Here is a 22,259-nt window from a genome sequence, read left to right on the forward strand (position 1 = left end):
GGACTCTCCTGAAGGCCACTCAGCTATATGTGTTCAGTCGAGGGAAGATGGATTTTTCCTTGGCTCTTTCCGAGGCAGCTTTGTCTGAAAAGCTATAAAATAGTGGGTTAGTTTTTATAGCAAAAAGCTTCTGGCCTGTCATGAACACAAGAATAATTCACCAGCTGACACTACTGAATCCTGAACATGGTCAGTTTCCAAAGTAAAATGCATCCCCCCTCCAAAAACCAAAATAACACAAAACAAAATGCTCTATTAGTCAGATACCTGACATTCTTTTCTATGCTAGAGCCCCCTTTAGGCTTCCCCAACTCAATTAGTAGAAATTATTTCAGTTGTTCAAGCCAAAACTTGTGTGTCTACTTTGACTCATTTCTTTCACTCCAACATCTTACTTATCAGAAAAGTCTGGTTTACTTTATCAACAAAGTACACTCATGATCTTGCCACTTATGACCACCTCCACTACTATCCACCATCATTTCTGTCTCTCTGCTTCCATCATCATCTTCCTTCAGACTTCTCCACTGAGCAGCCAAACAGATCTTGCCTTGTTGTAAGTCAGATGATGTCCTATTTACTTTCCCTGAATTCACATCCCATTATCTCCTCTTGATCACTGTAAATGAGCCTCATTTGCTCTGGAAAAAGCCAGATGTATTCCCACCCTGGGGCCTTTTCATTTGCTATTCTCTCTCGAAGTAAAGCATTCCCTCCAGATAATCTCATGACTCACTTTTTCACCTTCTTCAGGTGCTCAAATACCACTTTCTCCATGAGGATTTTCCTGAGAACAGCCCAAGTGTCCATCAATAGATGAGTGGATAAAAACCTTGTGGTACATATACACAATGGAACACTATGCAGCTGTAAGAAAGAAAGATCTCATATCCTTTGAGACGATATGGATGGACCAGGAGAGTATTATGCTAAGCAAAATAAGCCAATCAGAGAAAGACAAATACCACATGACCTCACTTATTTGTGGAATATAATGAACAAAAAAAAAGCTGATGAACAAAATAGACTCAGAGACATAGAAAGGAGTATGCTTCAGACTGAGAAACCTCAGAGGAGGGAGGCAGAGTGGAAGGATGAGATAAACCAAAAAACTTATATACATGTATACGTTAACCAGTGGACATAGACAACAATCTTTGGGGGATGGGGGCGGGATAGGGAGGAGGGTGTCTGCGAGGAAAAAGGAGAAACATTTGAAACAAAATAAATTAATTAATAAAAGAGAGTAAAAAAAAAGTGGTTTTACCACTCTCGACATCAAAATTACAACTAAACTACAGAACAACCGTCATTCAGAACTGCCTGGAATCACTTTGAATGGAAGTCCTACAACTAGATAATTAAAAAAGAAGTGACATGGAGAATGGTAGGAGTGGAGATGCAGAGCAAGCTGGTCCCACACCCATGTGTGTTAGATAAAAATTGGAGGGATATCTCAACAATGGAGGTCTCCACTGTTGAGGAGTGAGGGTCCCAATCCCACACCAGGCCTCCAGCTCAGGGCTCCAGTGCTGAGAAGAGAAGTCCCCATAACTTCTGGCTATAAAAACCAGTGGAGATTGAGGCTGAGGGAGATAGAGGCTCTGGAGTCCCAGGCAGCTCTCTTAAAGAGCCACACAGTGACTAACTGGGACTCACTCCCTCTGAGCTCCAGAGTGGGGGCAGTAGCTTGAAATATGGGAGGAACTGAATTGTCTGGCATCAGGGCAAGAGCTGGAAGGGCAACTTTCTCCTAGACAGAAGTACTGGCAGAGGCCATTGTTCCTTTGATGAGCCCTTCCCCCACAGAGCCGGCACCTGAGACTCCATCAACCCTGCTCACACTGTTTGGCCTGCCTTGGTGATTCCCAGAGCCCCCTTCCCCCAAATTTCGGTCCCTCAAGCTGTTTCCAGTGGCTTTTCCATATGAATGGCCTGTCTTGGCTCATGCTTCTGATTTTCCTAAAATCTCTCAAACAAGCAACATCTGGCCTCAGCATGCCTCATACCTCTCTCTAAGTGGCCCTAGCCCTGGTACTAGCAGCAGCAAGCCTTGGTTTGCAGGTTGGCCTCTCCTGGGCCCTCCAAGCCCAGCACAAGTAGCAGCCATCTGAAGATCACTTTGTAGCTCATGCTAGGTGGCCCCAGTCAAAACACAGACAATAGCTGATTTTGGCCTGCACCTCTCAGGAGATCCCAGAGCCAGCACAAACAGTGGACAGCTTTAGGCCAAAACCAAGCATCACCACCCAATCAACTCCACAAGTGATTCAAGGGGACGACTCAGTGAGCACCAGAGCCCCACTGAAGTAAGTCCTCCTCTGTGAGGTAGGACCTTGCACAGCTAATCCTCCACAGTGGTAGATGGTCAGAAGTTAGTGGTTTGTGGTCATAGCCAGTCTTTGCAGCTGATCAACCTGGGAGTAAATCCCTCCCATTGATGTGCCAACAGCAATCAAGACTCAACTATAAGAGGAAGGTAGTTGTACACAGCCCATATAGTGGGGGGCAGACCTCGATGACCCAGCTTGGGTGGTCGGGAAGGCTGTGCCACTGGACCTTACAGTACCCTACTACATTAGGCCACTTTATCAAGTCTAGGAGATGTAGCAGCGCAACCTAAAGCATAGAACCAAACACAAGAAGGCTGCCAACATGAGGAAACAAAGAAACATATCCCAAATGAAAGAACAGAACAAAACTTCAGAAAAAGAATTAAGCAAAATGGAGATAAACAGTCAAACAGATGCAGAGTTCTAAACACTGGTTATAAAGATATTCAATTAACTTAATGAGAAACTCAACAGCATAAAAAAGGATCTGTTAGAAATGAAGGATACATTAACTGAAATGAGGAATAATTTATAGGGAATCAACAATAGAGTAGATGAAGCTGGGAATCAAATCACCTATTTGAAACACAAAGAAGCAAACAATCAGAATAGCAAGAAAAAAAATTCAAAATTTAAGTGTACCAATATTCACATCATAGGTGGCTGGAAGGAGAAGAGAGACAACAAAAAATTGAAAACCTATTTGAACAAGTTCAAGAAGACTGAAGTTATATAAAGCATATTCTCAGATCACAATGGCATGAAACTAGAAATCAATTACAACAAAAACATGCAAAAACATTCAAACACATGGAGGCTAAATAGCATGTTATTAAACAAAGAATGGGTTACCAAGGAGATCAAGGAAGAAATAAAATAACTTCCTAGAAACCAATAAAAATGAACACACAACACAAAATCTATGAGACCCAGCAAAAGCAGTCCTGAGGAAGTGCATAGCACTACAGGCCTACCTCAGGAAACAAGAAAAAATTATAATTGACTTTCTAACCCTACAACTTAAAGAATTAGAAATGGAGCAAAAAGAAAAACCCAGAGCATGTAGAAGGAAAAAAATAGCAAAGGTCAGAGCAGAAATAAACAATGTAGAGACAAAAAAAAAAAAATCAAAAGATCAATAAAACAAATAGCTGGTTCTTTGAAAAGATAAACAAGATTAATGAAACCTTCACCAGTCTCACCAAGAAACAAAGAGAGAGGACCCAAATAAACAAAATCAGAAATCAGAGAGGGGAAATAACAACTGACACCACAGAAATACAAAGAATTATTAAAAAATACTATGAACAATTATATGCAGAAAAATTGGACAATCTAGGCAAAATGGACAAATTTCTAGAAACACAGAGTCTCCCAAAACTGAACTGCAAAGAGATAGAAAAGTTGAACAGACCAATAACAACTAAGGGAATTAAAGATGTAATAAAAAAAACTCCCAGCAAACAAAAGCCCAAGTCCAGAGGCTTCATGGGGGAGTTTTATCAAACATTCAAAGAAGATCTAACACCAATTCTCCTCAAACTATTCCAAAAAATTCAAAAAGAAGGAAGACATTAAAACTCATTTTATGAGGACAGCATAATTCTAATTCTAAAACCACAAAAAAAGAAAACTACAGGCCAATCTTTCCGATGAACATAGATGCCAAAATCTTTAACAAAATATTAGCAAATCAGATCCAGCAATATATTTAAAAAATTATGCATCATGATCAAGTGGGGTTCATCTCAGGGATGCAAGGCTGGTACAGTATTTGCAAATCAATAAATGTGATACACCACATAAATAAAATGAAAGATAAAAACCATATGATCATATCAATAGACACTGAAAAAGCATTCAACAGAATCCAGACCCATTTCTGATAAAAATGCTCAGCAATGTGGGAATAGAAGGATCATATCTCGACATAATAAAGGCCATATATGAAAAACCAACAGCCAACATCATACTCAGTGGGCAAAAACTAAATGCATTTCCCTTAAGAACAGGAATAAGACAGGGATGCCCACTTTTGCCACTCTTATTTAACATAGTCTTGGAAGTCTTAGCCACAGAAATTAGACAAAAAGGAAAAATAAAAGAGATCTAAATTGGAAAGGAGGAAGTGAAACTGTCATTATTTGTAGATAACATGATATTGTACATAGAAAACACTAAAGACTTCATCAAAAGTCTACTAGATCTAATAAATGAATTTGGCAAAGTAGCAGGATATAAAATTAACTTCAAGAAATTGACAGCCAGCCCAGGACCCAAACCCTCAGGGGCACGCAGCGAGCCCAGGACCCAAGCCCGCGGTGGTGAGTGGGTCAGCCCAAGCCCCAGGCTCCAGGTCTACAGCAGTGCATCAGCAAAGACTGATCAAGAGCAGTGCCCCAGACCAAGCAGCAGTGAATCTCTAGGACCTGAGACCTGCACGACAGACCAATTCCAGCTGTCAGGTGCCAACCCTCCAGGATCCACAGCAAAGGCCATACACTAAAACAGGCTGGGAGGCACAGCAGCCTTAATTGATACACACTGACCTGCCTACACATTCTAACATCCCTCACCAGGCTTAGAACTACCAGATTGCTAAAATGGTGAGACAAAGAAATACCACCCAAATGAAAAAAAAAAAAAAAAAAAGAGAGGAATAACCAGAAATGGAACTACAGGAACTAGAAGAAAGCAACTTGTCAGACAAAGAATTCAGAGCAATGATTATAAGGGTGCTCAAACAATTTGGTGAGAACTACAAGCAACTTAATAAGAATTAGGAAGAGCTCACTAGGAACCACTTCAGCTTAAAAAAAGAGGTAGAAGCAATGCATAATAAGGTAGAAACTGTAATAAAAATCAAGAAGAAATAAAGAATGACATAACTAATATGAAAAATACCTTAGAAGGGTTCAATAGAAGATTAGAAGAGGCTGAAGACCAAATCAACGACTTGGAAAACAAAGTAGAGAAAAACACCCCAAAAGAGCAGCAAATGGAAATAAAGTTTAAAAAGCAGGAGAGTTTAAGGGAGCCATGGGATAATACAAAATGTAACAACATTTGCATAATAGGTGTACTGGAAGGAGAAGAACCAGAGAAAAAAATAGAGACCCTCTTTGAAGAAGAAATGGCAGAAAATTTTCCTAACTGGTGAAGGAAAAAGCCACACAAGTCCAGGAAACACAGAGTCCCAAGCAAGATGAACCCCAGAAGACCCACAGCTAGACACATAATAATAATAATGGCAAACGTTAAAGACAAAGAAAGAATCTTAAAGGAAGCAAGAGAGAAACAGAAAGTTACCTACAAGGGAGCTCCCATTAGATTGCCAGCAGATTTTTCAGTAGAAACACTACAGTCTAGAAGGGAGTGGCATAAAGTGTACAAAGTCATGCAAGGCAAGGGTCTGAATCCAAGACTACTCTATCCAGCAAGGCTATCATTCAAAATTGAAGGAGAAATAAAGGGCTTCACAGATTAAAAAAAAAAAAAAAGCTAAAGGAATTTACCACCCTCAAACCTGCACTGCAAGAAATGCTGAAGGGACTGTTGGAAGAAGAAGAAGAAGAAACAAGTGAGAGAAAGAAGAACACAGGCATAAAATTAAAATGGCAACTAATAATTATCTATCAATAATAACCTTAAATGTAAATGGCTAAAATGCTCCAATCAAAAGACAAAGGTAGCTGATTGGATAAGAAAGCATGACCCATATATCTGCTATATGCTGTCTACAAGAAACTCACCTCACAACAAAAGACACACAGGATGAAAGTGAAGGGATGGAAAAAATTTACCAAGCAAATGGAAATGAAAAAAAAGCTGGTGTAGCAATACTCATATCCAACAAGACAGACTTCAAAATGAGGCCCATAATAAAAGACAAAGAAGGTCACTACATAATATTAAAAAGATCAATCCGACAAGATGATATAACACTAATAAACCTATATGCACCAAATATAGGAGCTCCAAAATATATTTTAAAACTTTTGGAGGACTTCAAGGAAGAGATCAATAGCAATATGATCTTAGTGGGTGATTTTAACACCCTACTTATACCACTGGATAAATCTTCCAGACAAAAACTTAACAAGGACATAGAGTCCTTAACTGACTACTAGATCAGTTGGACTTAATTGATATTTACAAAACATTTCACACCAAAGCTACAGAATATACATTCTTCTCAAGTGCACAGGGGACATTCTCAAAGATAGACCACATGTTCGGACACAAAGTAAGTCTCTACAAATTCAAAAAGGCCATATCAAGCGTCTTCTCAGACAATCATGGCATGAAACTAGAACTCAATTATAACAAAAACACACAAAAACATTCAAACACTTGGAGACGAAATAGCATGTTATTAAACAACAAATGAGTTACCAATGAGATCAAGGAAAAAATTAAAAACTTTCTGGAAACCAATGAAAATGAACACACAACAACACAAAATCTTTGGGATGCAGCAAAAGCAGTCCTGAAAGGGGAGTTCATAGCACTACAGGTCTACCTCAAGAAACCAGAAAAATGCCTAATTGACTCTCTAACCCTACAACTGAAAGATCTAGAAAGAAAACAGAAAAAAAAAAAAAAAACCAGAGCAAGTAGAAAGAAAGAAATAGTAAAGGTCAGAGCAGAAATAAATGACATAGAGACTAAAAAAATAAAAATAAAAAACCAGTTCAAAAGATCAATGAAACAAAAAGCTGGTTTTTTGAAAAGATAAACAAGATCGATGGACTTTTAGCCAGACTCACCAAGAAACAAAAAGAGAAGACCCGAATAAACAAAATCAGAAATAAAAGAGGAGAATTAACAACTGACACCACAGAAATACAAAAGATCATCAAAACATACTATGGACAATTATATGCCAACAGATTGGACAATCTAGGAGAAAGGGACAAATTTCTAGAAACACACAGTCTCTCAAAACTGAACTGCAAAGAGATAGAAAACTTGAACAGACCAATTGAAGATGTAATTAACAGACTCCCAGGGGGAAAAAAGCCCAGGCTGGGGAGTTTTACCGAACATTCAAAGATCTAATACCCATTCTTCTCAAACTATGCCAGAAAGTACAAGAAGACGGGAGACTTCCAATCTCATTTTATGAGGCCAGCATAATCCTAATTCCAAAACCAGGTAAAGACACTACAAAGAAAGAAAACTATAGGCCAATATACCTGATGAATACAGATGACAAAATCCTTAACAAAATATCAGCAAATTGGATCCAGCAATACATCAAAAAAATTATTCAACATGACCAAGTAGGATTCATCCCAGGGATGCAAGGCTGGAACAATATTCACAAGTCACTAAATGAGATACACCTCATAAACAAAATGAAAAATAAAAACCATATGATCATATCAATAGATGCTGAAAAAGCATTCGACAAAATTCAGCACCCATTTTTTTTTTTTTTTTTTTTTTTTTTTTTTTTTTTATCCTCACCCGAGGACATTTTTTCATTTTTTGTTCAGGTAGAGTGGGAGGGAGAGAGAGGAACAGAGAAAGAGAGAGAAACATCGATGTGAAGGGACACATCGAGTGGCTGCCACCCGCACAACCGACCAGGGCCGGGGACAAACTGCAACCGAGGTACGTGCCCTTAGCGGGAACCGAACCCGGGTCTCTCAGGACCGCAGGCCGACGCTCTAACCGCTGAGCCAAACTGGCCAGGGCTTCAGCACCCATTTTTGATAAAAACACTCAGCAATGTGAAAATAGAGGGGTCATATCAACATAATAAAGGCCATATACAAAAAACCTAGAGCCAATATCGTACTCAATGGGCAAAAACAAAAACATTTCCCTTAAGAACGGGTACAAAACAGAGATGTCCACTTTCACCACTCTTATTTAACATAGTATTAGAAGTCTTAGCGACAGCAATTAGACAAGAAGAAAAAATAAAAGGGATCTAAATTGGAAAGGAGAAAGTGAAACTGTCATTATTTTCAGATGACATGATATTGTACATAGAAAACCCTAAAGACTCCATCAAAAATCTACTAGATCTAAAAAATGAATTTGGAAAAGTAGCAGGATAAAAAATTAACGTCAAGAAATCGATGGCATTCTTATACACCAATGACGAACTCACAGAAAGAGAAACTAAAAAAAAAATAATCCCATTTACCATTGTGGCAAAATTACTAAGATACCTAAGAATAAACTTAACCAAAGAAGTAAAGAATCTTTTCACAAAAAACTACAGGTCATTGAAAAAAAAAAATAGAGGAAGATATAAAAAAGTGGAAGCATATACCTTGTTTGTGGATTGGAAGAATTAACATCATTAAAATGTCCATACTACCCAAAGCTATATATAGATTCAATGCAATCCCCATCAAAATACCAATGATATACTTCACAGAACTAGAACAAATAATCCAAAAGTTTATATGGAACCAAAAAAGGGCCCAAATAGCCACAGCAATCTTGAAAAAGAAGAACAAAATAGGAGGGATCACATTACCAGTCATCAGGTTATACTATAAAGCCACTGTAATCAAAACAGCCTGATACTGGCACAATAACAGGCACATAGATCAATGGAACAGAATAGAGAAACCAGAAATTGACCCAAGAGAATATGTTCAATTAATATTTGACAAAGGTGGCAAGAGCATACAGTGGAGTGAAGACAGCCTCTTTAATAAATGGTGTTGGGAAAATTGGACAGCTACATGCAAAAAAATGAACCTAGACCACCAACTTCCACCATACACAAGAATAAACTCAAAATGGATAAAAGACTTAAATGTGACTTGTGATTCCATAAAAATTCTAGAAGAAAATGCAGGCAACGCAACAAAATTTCAGACATCATACATTGCAGAATTTTTACTGATACTTCACCTAAGGCAACAGAAACAAAGGAGAAAATGAACACATGGGACTACATCAAACTCAAAAGCTTCTGCAAAGCAAAAGAAACAACCACCAAAATGGAAAGGCAACCCACTGTATGGGAGCGCATAATTGCCAATGATACATCAGATAAGGGGTTAATTTCCAAAATATATAGAGTACTCATACAGCTCAACAAAAGGAAGACAAGGAACCCAATTAAAAAATGGGTGGAGGACCTAAAGAGACACCTCTCCAAACAGGACATACAAATGGCCAAGAGACATATAAAAAAATGCTCAACATCACTAATCATCAGAGAGATGCAAATTAAAACAACACTGAGGTAGCACTTCACATCTGTCAAAATGGCTGCCATTGACAAATCATCAAACAACAAGTGGTGGCGAGGGTGTGGAGAAAAGGGGACCCTAGTACACTGCTGGTGGGAATGCAGACTGGTGCAGCCCCTATGGAAAACCCTGTGGTGTTACTTCAAAAAATTAAAAATTGAACTGCCATTTGACCCAGTGATCCCACTTCTAGGAATATACTCTAAGAAGCCTGAAACACCTATCAGAAAAAATACATGTACCCTTATATTCATAGCAGCACTATTTACAATAGCTAAGATCTGGAAACAGCCCAAGTGCCCATCAGTAGACCAGTGGATAAAAAAGCTGTGGTACATATACACAATGGAGTACTATGCAGCTGTAAGAAAGAAAGATCTCTTATCCTTTGGGACGACATGGAGGAGCCTGGAAAGTATTATCCTAAGTGAAGTAAGCCAAGCAGAGAAAGACAAATATCACATGATCTCACTTATTTCTGCAATATAATGAACTAAACAAACTGATGAACAAAATAGACCCAGAGACATAGAAGTAAGGTACAGACTGACATTCCTCAGAAGGGGTGGGGGAGAGGGAAGGTATAAACCACTGAACTCATATGCATGTATGCATAACCGAGGGATATAGATGACAAAACTGGGATGGGGTGAAAGGGGATAGGGAGGAGGGAGTCAATGGGGGGGGAGGAGACATATTTGTAACAAAAAAATTAATAAAAAATAATAATAAAATAAAATAAGAAATTGATGGCATTCTATACACCAATAATGAACTTACAGAAAGGGAAACTAAAAAAAGCAATCCCATTTATCATTGCAGCAAAAAAGTTAAGATACCTAGGAATAAACTTAACCAAGGAGGTAAAAACCTGTTCTCAGAAAAGTATAGGACATTGCAAAAACAAATAGAGAAAGATATCAAAAAGTGGAAGCACATACCTTGTTCATGGATTGAAAGAATTAACATCAGTAAAATGTCCATATTACCCAAAGCAATCTATAGATTCAATGCAATCCCCATTAAAATGCCAATGACATATTTCACAGAACTAGAACAAATGTTTCAAAAGTTCATATGGAACCAAAAAAGACCTTGAATAGCCACAGCAATCTTGAAAAAGAAGAACAAAATTGGAAGGATCACATTACCAGATTTCAGGTTATACTACAAAACTCATAATCAAAATAGTCTGGTAGTGGCACCAGAACAGGCATATAGATCAATGGAACAGAACAGAGAATACAGAAATTAACCCAAGACTTTATGCTCAATTAATATTTGATAAAGATGGTAAGAGCATACAATGGAGTAAAGACAGCCTCTTTAATAAATTGTGTTGGGAAAAATGGACACCTACACGCAAAAAAAAAAAAATGAAGCTAGACCACCTACTTACACCATACACAAGAATAAACTCAAAATGGATAAAAGACTTCAATGTGACTCGTGAATCCATTAAAATCCTAGAAGAAAATGTAGGCAACAAAATTTCAGACATCATATGCAGCAGAATTTTTACTGACACAACACCTAAGGCAAGAGAAACAAAGAAAAAAATTAATAAATGGGACTACATTAAACTAAAAAGCTTCTGCAAAACAAAAGTAACAAGCATCAAAATGGGAGAGCAAAAACTAAAAGCATTTCCCCTAAGAACGGGAACAAGACAGGGATGCCCACTTTCGCTAAAGGGGAGAGCATAATTACCAACGATACATCAGATAAGGGGCTAATTTCCAAAATGTATAGAGTACTCACACAAAGACTTAAATGTGACTCGTGAATCCATAAAAATCCTAGAAGAAAATGTAGGCAACAAAATTTCAGACATCACAGAATGGCTGCCATCAACAAATCATCAAACAGCAAAAGTTGGAGAGGGTGTGGAGAAAAGGGGACTCTAGTACACTGCTGTTGGGAATGCAGACTGGTGCAGCCACTATGGAAAACAATATGGTGTTACTTCAAAAAATTAAAAATTGAACTGCCATTTGACTCAGTGACCTCACTTCTGGGAATATATCCTAAGAAGCCTGAAATGCCAATCAGAAAGAATATATGTACCCCTATGTTCATAGCAGCACAATTTACAATTGCAAAGATCTGGAAACAGCCCAAGTATCCATCTATAGATGAGTGCATAAAAAAAACGGTGCTACATATACACAATGGAATACTATGCAGCTGTAAGAGAGAAAGATCTCTTATCCTTTGAGACAACATGGAGGGACCTGGGGAGTATTATGCTGAGCAAAGTGGGCCAGTCAGAGAGGGACAAGTATCACATGATCTCACTTATTTGTGGAATATAATGAACAGAATAAGCTGATGAACACAATAGACCCAGAGACATGGTAGTAGGGTACAGACTGACAAACCTCATAAGAGGGGGACCGTGTGGAGGAGGGAACAGATAAACCAAAGAACATATATGCATAACCAATGGACATAAACAACAATGCTGGGGGTGGAGCAGGATTGGGAAGAGGGTGTCAATGGTGGAAAAACATCTATAACAAAAAATAAATTTAAAAAAAGAATACCTATTTGCAAAAAAAATAATAACAGAAAACTTCCCTAACTTGGTGAAGGAAATACACATAGAAATTCAAGAAACACAGAGTCCCAAACAAGATGAACCCCCAAAAAGCCCACACCAAGACACTTTGTAATTAAAAAGCAAAAGGTTAAGGACAAAGAGAAAATCTTAAAAGCAGCAAGAGAAAAGCAGTTAATTCCTACAAGGGAGCTCCCCTAAGATTGTCTGCTCATTTCTCAACAGAAACTTTTCAGTCCAGAAGGGATTGGCAAGAAACATTCAAAGTGATGAAAAACAAGGATATACAATAAAGCTTACTTTACTCAGCAAAGCTATAATTTAGAATTGAAGGACAGATAAAGAGTTTCCCAGACAGGAAAAACCTAAAGGAGTTCATCACCACCAAACCAGTATTACATAAACTGTTAAAGGGTCCTCTTTAAGAAGAAGAAGGCCCTGGCTGGTTTTGCTCAGTGGTTAGAGCGTTGGCCTGAGGATCAAAGGGTCATGGGTTCAATTCCCAGTCAAGGACACATACCTTGATTGCAGGTTTGATCCCCAACTCCAGTTGGGGTCATGCTGGAGGTAACCAATCGGTGTTTCTTTGCCACATAGATGTTTTGTGCTCTCTCCCTCCCTCCCACCCTTCCACTCTACCTAAAAAAAAAAAAAAAAATCAATGGAAAAATATCCTCAGGTGAGGATTAACCAAAAAAGAGATTAAAAAGGTGAACAATAAAATGATAAATACATATTTATCAACAATTGAATATAAAAAATTAAATAAAAAAACAAGCAGAACAGAAACACTCATAGATACAGAGAACATTTTGATGGTTGACAGAGGAGAGGGAGTTGGGGGACTAGGTGAAAAAGGTAAAGGGATTAAGAAGTACAAATTGATAGTTAAAAAATAATCATGGGGATGTAAAGTACAGCATAGGGAATATAGTAAATAATATTCTAATAAATACATATGATGTCAGATGGGTGCAAGATTTATTGGGATGATTGCTTAGTAAGTTATGCAATATCAAATCACTGGGGGATACCCTTGAGACTAGTATAAAAATGTATTTCAACTGTAATTGAAAATAAAAAATAAAATTGTACCACTCTCCCATGAACTTCCTAATTGTCTTTCCTGCTTTATCTTTCTCTATAAACTTCATTGGAACCTAGTGTAATACATATTTTACTTTTTTGTTTATTTTATTATTTGTCTTTCCTAATTAGAATGTCAGGAACCTGAGGGTGGGGATTTTTGTCTCTTTTGTTTTACTTACTGCTGAACAGTACCCAGCATATAAGGTGTTTAGGTGATCAATAATTTGTTTTTAATAAATGGATGGTAAATTTTGGAAGATACTGTTCACTGCCTGAGCCAACAGTCATTCCCACCCCCTTTTCACTTACTACATATAATTAGAGAAGCTAAAAAAGCTGAATCTTCCTTTTCCCCAGTCATCCTTGCAGCCAGCAATGGCTATGTTGACATAGTTCTGGGTAAGAAAGCATAACAGAGATCTGATGGGTAACTTCTGGGAAGACTTTGCGCTGTATTGATCAAAGAGAAAGTGCTACCATTTTTCCTTTGTGCTGCCTTGAACTTTGTTGAAGTGTTCACCAAAGTTGGAGTGGCCATTGTGACCATGAGGCAATGTACATGAGAAAAAGGCCAAGAAAATGACATCTATTTTGGCTCTGACAATTTCAATCCACTAAACCAACATGTATATCTTCCTACTTCTGGAATGCTTGGTATAAGAAAAATAAACTCCTATTTGAGTCTTTATAATTTGGGCTTTCTGTCACTTAAGACATTTATAACAGATACACCCATCCACTATTGTATAGGGTTTAAAGAGAGCTGTGTCACTTACTGAAAAATGACTTAGCACAAGGGATCCAAAGAAGCCAGTGAATTAAGCCGCAGTCTTCAAAGTAGAGCAGAAGTTGGCAAGACTCTTCCCCTAAAGTCTCTGAAGTTCCAAATAGAATTCTACCACTCCTTATGATGTCATTTACAGTCTCTTTCTATTTGACAGCTAAGCATACAGACATCTTTTTCTGTCTAGGCATAAATATCTGTGTTGATGCTGAAACCCATTCTTACAGTAGCTGTATCCTTTTAGGCTTGAAGAATTCTAAGACATTGTATTTGCCACATGGTATCTGCTACAGTTTATAATAGTATATATATGGAACTTTAATAGATGATAAAGGTGGTATTTTATATTAGTATGGAAAAGAGAGATGGGTTAATATAATGATTGGCTCTCCATTTGGATGCACTGAAGTGAGATCCCTATTCACAAAAATAAATTCTAGATGGATTAAGGACTAAACAACAAAAAAACCCCATATACATATTGAAATAAAATATGAGTGTATGTTTTCATAATCTTAATGTGGAAAAAAACTACTCTAAGCACTCCATAAAAACCAAAAGCCATAAATGAAAATACTAATACTTTTATTGCATACAAATATAAAGCTTTTATACAGCAAAATATTGATAGAAGAAAGATAGAAGATTAATGACAAATTAGGTAACGCATTTTTTTTTAACATACATGACATCTCCAGGATTCTGGTTAGTCACAACCTCTAGTAAACGTATAAAAGGAGGGTTCATGGGATGAGCCACAGTCCCCACTGCTTCATTTAGTCCTAAGAGATACCCCACTAGATCAATTGAGTGCTAAGTATATTACTCTCTGCTCCTACTGTGTAGCAGCAGCCCCGCTCCTCATGAATATCAGGGTCGTTATTTCTGCTAATATGGTAACTCCTATCTGTGAGGTAAGAAAGGAAAGAGTGCTAATTGAATAAGCATCTCTCTCTTGATTATTCCTGGTGTCTCCCAGTTCTTAGATCCTTTCTCCTACCATCTTGGGAGAATAAACATCCAGGTTTCTGCTAGTGTTGCTGTGTGGAACTGAATAGAAAATTGCAGGTCGTAGGATTAAACTACTTTTCAAATGGTCTCATTCAACAGTTTCTCAAGTAATTTTCCTTAGTTCAGCATGCCACCTGTACCTCCATTTCCAGAGTTACCCAATGCCACTAATTTCTGGTTGTTTTTGAGGATTCTGTAGTATAAATCCAGTTGCTTCTTGGCTTTCCCAGTTGATAGGCCTAGGATTCTGCTTTCTAGGGATTTCTAAGTTAGTTGACAATTATATGTATTCTTTCTGCTTTCTAAAATTTTATTATCCTGGTCTCCTCTCCCTTAAGAATTTATGAAGCCCTTCCCCTTTTAAAAATTTATGGTAATTTTATTGGAGAGTGAAGGTTAAGGTTTTCATTCAATTCACAATCTTTAATTGGAAGTACTCAAGCAATTTCAAAACATTAATGATAGGCTGCTGGGGAAGCATGGGGCGGGGGGAGAGCCAAGTAACCAATTTGAGCAGGATTCATGTGAGGAAGAAGCTCCTCAGAAGAAAGTATGTTTAAGTGGCATTTAAGTTGACATGTAAAAGATGAATAGGAATTAGCGAGATTGGTGAAGAGGCAGAGACAAGCTGATACAGAAGGAATGGTGTTATAAAAGGCTGGAGGCAAAAAGGAGCATGACAAATTGGAGCATTTGCAAAGTGGGAGATGGGGGAGTGATGCATGATCAAGCTGGATATGAATTAAGAAATATTTGAGGGAAAATAGCACCTATTGAATTATAGGAAATGCTGCAGTGAGGGAGAGGGAGGTGTCAACAATAAAATTTGAATTTCTGGTTTGGTGAATAGTTATGCCAAATACTGAGTGAAGATCTAGGAGAGAGGACAAGTAAAATAATATGTGGGATATTCGAGGCAAAGTATACAATAAGCACTGGGATATTTATTTATTTATGTATTTATTTATTCTTTACTGATTTTAAAGAGAGAGAGAGTTAAACATCGATGAGAGAGAACATCAATTGGCTGCCTCCTGCATATCCCCCACTGGGGATTTGGCCCACAATTTGGACATGTGCCCTGACCAGGAATCAAACCGGTGACCTCCTGGTGCATGGGTCGACGCTCAACCACTCAGCCACATCAGCCGGGAAGCACTGGGATATTTAGATGTTGTGCCTAGAAGAAAAATTGGCATAAAAAGAGAGATATGTGAATATGTATATACTTTGGCTGAAAACATTTTTGGAGTACATTGAGGAAATGTTTTCTTCACATCTTTGTGAATTATTGAATTGAAGATTGCAGTTGAAAAATATGAAGCTTATTTATTTTATTTATTTATTTTTTATCCTCACCCGAGGACATTTTCCCATTCTTTTGTTCAGGTAGAGTGGGAGGGAGAGAGAGGAACAGAGAGAGAGAAAAACATCGATGTGAAAGGAACACATCGAGTGACTGCCACCCGCACGACCGACCAGGGCCGGAGACAAACTGCAACCGAGGTACGCGCCCTTAGAGGGAACCGAACCCGGGTCTCTCAGGACCGCAGGCCGACGCTCTAACCGCTGAGCCAAATATGAAGTTTAGAAAGTACTCTTTGAGTTGCAAGTGACAGAAACCCAACTTTTTTAAAAACAAAACGGAATTTTGGTTCACAAAAAATGAATCAAGTAGGAATGTGAAAAGGGCTGTTTCCCAAAGGAAAGGATGCTAGGTAGACAAAGAACAGGTGACCACCACTGATATCACTTTAATTCTTTTTTTGTAGATGATCCATCTTGATAGAATGTCTTGAATATTTTATTCTTATAAAATAGAAAAGCATGTGACTGAAAGTGTCCGTCTTGGTTAAGCAATATGTATTAAATCATACCCACAAATTTCTGGGAGTGCTTTGTCAGTCATTACTCTTGGATTAGATAGCCAAAGAAGGAGGTTAAGAATAGTTACAATCAGTTCATAAATATTAAAGTTAAGTCTATATTTAATCTGTCATCATAAAGCTGGGTTTCTATATGTTCTGTGTACTAAAAAGAATACAGAGATTTTCTATAACACTGAGAGATATTTGTTTTAATACTTATCTTCCAAAGATTATTGACTAGTAATTTTGAAATTGATAAAATACTTGTGACAGCCCTGGCCGGTTTGGCTCAGCGGTTAGAGCATCGGCCTGCGGTCCGGAGAGACCCGGGTTCGGTTCCCGCTAAGGGCATGTACCTCGGTTGCAGTTTGTCCCCGGCTCCGGTTGGTCGTGCGGGTGGCAGCCACTCGATGTGTCCCTTTCACATCGATGTTTCTCTCTCTCTCTCTCTCTCTCCCCCTCCTGCTCTATCTGAACAAAGAATGAAAAACTGTCCTCGGGTGAGGATAAAAAAAAATAATAATAAAATAAAATAAAATAAAATAAAATAAAATACTTGTGACAGAAAATTATATTGGTTCACTTAAAGTTGTAAACTATGTTTGTTATAAGAGATTGCATTTGCTCACCAATCTTCTGATAATTAAGTTGTTATGATCTCGGTGATCTTATAAATAACACAACCAGTATTATAAAATTATGTGGATTTTATGGTATTAACAAGGGTCTGTTTTCCTATCTGACTTGGTTTATGCCAGTAAACAATGCGCAATCTCACTCTTGTACATTATCCCTGGAATTTAACATTGGTTCCAGGCTATGTTCTGTTCTGGTCTTTCTTTATTTATGCCTTGTACTAAGACACTGTTTGATCTGAATATTTAAATTTGTTTTTGTTATTATTATTATTTTATGGCAAAGAAATTTTTTGTATTGTTTTATTTGACATCTATTCTGATTGTTCCCTCAGGACTTTCCATTTAAAAAAAATTATGGTAAGAACACTTAATGTGAGATCTATCCTCTTAACAAATTTTGAAGTGCAGACCTGGCTGGTTTGGCTCAGCAGTTAGAGAGTTGGCCCTGGGACCCAAGAGTCGCAGGTTTGATTCCTGGTCAAGGGAACATACCTTGGTTTCAGGTTTGATCCCACCCGCCCCCCCACCGTCGGGGTCATGTGGTAGGCAAACAATTGATGTGTCCCTCTCTTATCAATGTTTCTCCCTCCCTCCCACTCTGTCTGAAAAAATCAATGGAAAAATATCCTCGGGCTAGAGAAAAAAATTTTTAAAGTGCATAATACCTTATTAACTATAGAAACTGTGTTGTACAACAGATCTCTAGAACTAATTCATCTAGAATAAACGAAACACTATACCCGTTGAACAGAAACTCTCCATTGCTGTCTCAGTCTCCCTTTATATAAGCTCATCTCCTGGATCAAGGCTTCATTTCTAGTTTTTGTTTTTGTTTTTGTTTTTGTGGTATATGCCCCTAGCAGGAACCGAACCCCGGACTGCAGGCCGACACTCAACGGCTGAGCCAGACTGGCCAAGGCGCCATTTCTAGTTTTTGAATTTTTATTTTTATTTTGCCTCATATTATTTTTTGCTGTGAGTTCAATTTAATCTTGTTTTCTAACTCTGTAATTTGCTTTTCTAAAGTGTCCATCCTGCTATTCAGTGCCTCTGTTTTTAAAAAATATTATTGTTCACATTTTTATTTCAAGGGTAAAAATATAATTCTCAAAGGCCATTTGCTTGTATGTGTCAATGTTTTATTTAACTGCTCATTGAGGAAACCTGCCGGAAAACAAAAAAGCTGGTTCCAAGAACATCTGAGAAATAGAGATGTATATAGTCAATGGGAAAAGAATGCCAAAATCAGATTATTAAATTATACTATTTCAGATTTAGTCAAAGATAATTTGAGTAGCGATTGCCTTTTATAAATGCACTTTGTGGCACAAAGCTTCCTGAATATTCTCTAACAAAACTGTTACTATGAATCAATGAAATACTCAATAGTATTTCCCTTCGGAACCTGTAAAAAAAGATTATTAAATTTGACATAATAGTGCTTAACTTTATACAGAAAATAAAACCACATCACCTTTAGGGTTAACTTCTCTACCAGGTTATAAAGCAAAACAACTTATTGATTTCTATAAATTAACCTCTAACCTTAAAAGAATCTTATAGGACTATAAACCATTTGCACCTTGATCAGTGGATTGTGATTATACAGGGTGGGGCAAAAGGAGGTTTACAGTTGTGAGTACACGGAACATAGAGTGTATTCTTGTATTAGTGATCCTAACCTATTATATTTTTTGTTGACTTGAATTAAGACCAAATGGCTTTGTTTCTACATCTTTCTGATATGTTTGTGTGTGTGTGTGTGTGTGTGTGTGTGTGTGTGTATATATATAATGTGTGTGTGTGTGTGTATATATATATATATATATATATTTTGTACGTGCCCCTGGCAGGAACCAAACCCGGGACTCTCTGGTCCATAGGCCGATGCTCCAACCGCTGAGCCAAACTGGCCAGAGCTTTCTGATATTTTTTAAAACCTTGCACCCCTTAAACATCTTATTAAATCTTTGGATACTCCTGTCAGAAAAACACACATATACATTCATACATAAATGTTGTATCTAATCCAGAGGATTTTGGGGCTCGTGATTCCCATTGATGAGCCTTAGTTTAACAACACTAGCTTTTGAAGTAAGAATGTGCCACTAACAGTGCCCCAAGATGGCTAAATAAGATAATTATATCTATTTTTAAGGAGGCAAAAATAGACTTTAATGTAGTAGTTTTTATATTATCTCCACTTTGCAGGTTGTCAAAATGACTTGCCCTTTAACTTCAAGGTTGTGGTGATATGATCTCCAAATATGTCTTTTTCCATGCATGACCAGGATAATAAAAAATGAGAGTTTTATTTTAAATACTTGAAGCCTAATCTGAAATGCTTGCATCAGGAATATCTCTGCCAACTTTAAATACATTGTTTTTCTACAGAGGAGGAAGTGATGGCTGTGTGAGGGACCTATTTTGTCAGGAGGAGAATGTTTTCCAGATGGGTTTCCTCATTTTTTCCCCCTAATTACATTGGGAGAAAGGATCGGTCTTTGAGCAGCTGCAGAAAAGCTTAAGCGTTAAATAGGATGCAACACTCCCATAAAATGCAGGACTAGTAATAACTAATTTGGGAAGCTTCAGGGCAGTGTCTGCTTGGACTGCATCATTTAAATACACAGAAAAATGATAGCGTCATGGGCAGTGTAGGGCAGGAAGTAACCCGGAGGCCAGGCTCACAGGTAGAAGGCAAATCTGAGAGGCATGCTGGACTGGAGTTAAGGAATGGTCTGGGCCTAGGAGGGAGGAGCAAGGGGACTGGCAAGGCCAAACGGGGATGGTTGGTTATCCTAGTGGTACCGGGTTAACAGGGGTGGGAGGGGCACTTAAGACAATCTTATGATTGTATACATATAAACAATTGTATTTTACTACATTTTATGGAAAGAATTCTATGTGATAGTGGTTTTATTGGATCAGGAGAATTTATGAAGTCTTCAGAACTATTCCCTTGAAAATGCCAAAGGTCTCATACTTTATTTCTTGTAATGTTCAGTACAGCTGCTGTGTCTCACAGCCCAGAATCTCCAGCCTCAGGGCAATCTGGTGCACCCAGCTCTGGGGGTGAATTCTAAGGTAGCGCGTCAGTAGCGGTGGGTCTATAGAGTTCACCACAGGTGTGAAGGAGTCTTGATTTCCCTGGAAAACCTGAAAGAGTAATAATAGTTTTTATTAGTTGTCTGACAGGAAAAAAATTACGTTTTCACAACATAGCCGGGGAAAGTGGGTGTGACATCTAGAATTAAGAGCACCCTGCTTACCTGCTGTGGAGGCCTTTGTCTTTAGTTCCTAGACAATGCCAACTTTTTTTTTTTTATCATGAGAGCCTTTGTATATGTGGTTCTCCATGTTCAGAATGTTCTTACCTCTTCTGTAACCCCATTTTTATCTGTTGGGTCTCTGTTTAAATGCCATCTCTTTAGAGAGATCAATGCCATCTAAAATAGGACTCTTGTTGACTCTAAACCTTAACTTGTTCATTTTCTTCATAGCATTCAATATCTTCTCACTTACCTCTTTACATGGTTATTGATCGTTCCCTCTGTTTTGGCCACCAAATGTCAGCTCCATGAGGGCAGAGACCTTAGTAGCTGATCTTTCACTTGTAGAATATATAGCATAATGTATATACGTGGCAAATACACTATAAACATTTGTTAAAGTTTGAGAAAATTTTTGAGAAACATTAAGGTCCCTGTTCTGAGATTCTTTGACAAATGTTTATGGTAATTTGAAGGCTTTCACATCTGTTAGACTTATTTCCCCTCAAATTTTTATTTTGAAATATTACCAACCTCAAGAAATTGAAAGAACAATACAACGAACACTTAAATCATTAAACTAGATTCATCAAATGTTAACATATTGATATATCACATCGCATCAGGTGACTCATGATACCAGTTTGTACCATGATTGATATAAAGTTTGATCACTTTGTTAAGATGGTGTCCAACAGATCACTCTATTATAAAGGTAGCTATTTCCCTTTCCTAACAATCTGTGAGACCATTGTAAGTATTCTATTCCCCATCAAGCTTTCATCCAATGTTTTTAGCATCCATTCAAGTTCCTAACAAGCATTAAATAGTATACTGATAGTTGCAAGTTGATTTCATAGTTTTGTCATTTCTTTCACATTTTTGTCTCATGGTAGAAGGCAGAGGCACAAGAGACTGAACCAAACACACAATCACATTTAAAGCTTGTTTAGAAGTGGTGTATGTCATGTCTACTTACATTTCATTAGTCAAGCCCAAAGTCAATGGAGTTTTCAAGGAATAAGGGAGTGAAAAATCAAGAACAAACAATACTTTTTATCTCATTTGCCATTTTCTGTTCATTTAGAAATGCCTTGTATTTTCTTGTTCTAGCAATAAAAGGTGATTTTATAAAAGGTTTGGGAGACTTAATAGGTTTCTTAGTTCAGGAGTACCCCCTACTGTTGATAAAGTGAAGTGCAATATATTTCTTTAGTAGACGGGGCAGTAAGAGGTTTGTTTCTTGTGATTTAGCTTTGCTTTTAAAGGAAATTAACTTCCACCATTTGACTTTAAAAAAAATTTTTTTTAATTGATTTTTTTTAGAGGGAGAGGGGAAAGGAGAGAGAGATAGAAACATCGATGTGAGAGAGAAACATCCATTGGCTGCCTCCTGCACTACCCCTACCAGGGATCCAGCCTGCAACCCGGGCATGTGCCCTGACCTCTCAGTCCATGGGACAATGCTCAATCCACTG

General features: G+C 37.8%; 1 protein-coding gene across 1 annotated transcript in view; it reads right to left on the bottom strand.

Annotated features, from left to right (window-relative positions):
- Nucleotides 1-16,128: 16,128 nt before the first annotated feature.
- Nucleotides 16,129-22,259, bottom strand: part of F8 (coagulation factor VIII) — a 272,819-nt gene continuing 266,688 nt past the window's right edge. The window contains exons 26-27 of the mRNA XM_036270458.1: nucleotides 20,496-20,668; nucleotides 16,129-16,183 (exon numbers count right to left, since the gene is read on the bottom strand). Coding sequence (XP_036126351.1) covers nucleotides 20,513-20,668 — 156 coding nt within the window. The 3' untranslated portion in view covers nucleotides 16,129-16,183; nucleotides 20,496-20,512. The remainder of the gene's footprint in view (nucleotides 16,184-20,495; nucleotides 20,669-22,259) is intronic.

This window comes from Molossus molossus, unplaced genomic scaffold (assembly GCF_014108415.1).
Source record: "Molossus molossus isolate mMolMol1 unplaced genomic scaffold, mMolMol1.p scaffold_m16_p_2, whole genome shotgun sequence".
NCBI classification, from domain to species: domain Eukaryota; kingdom Metazoa; phylum Chordata; class Mammalia; order Chiroptera; family Molossidae; genus Molossus; species Molossus molossus.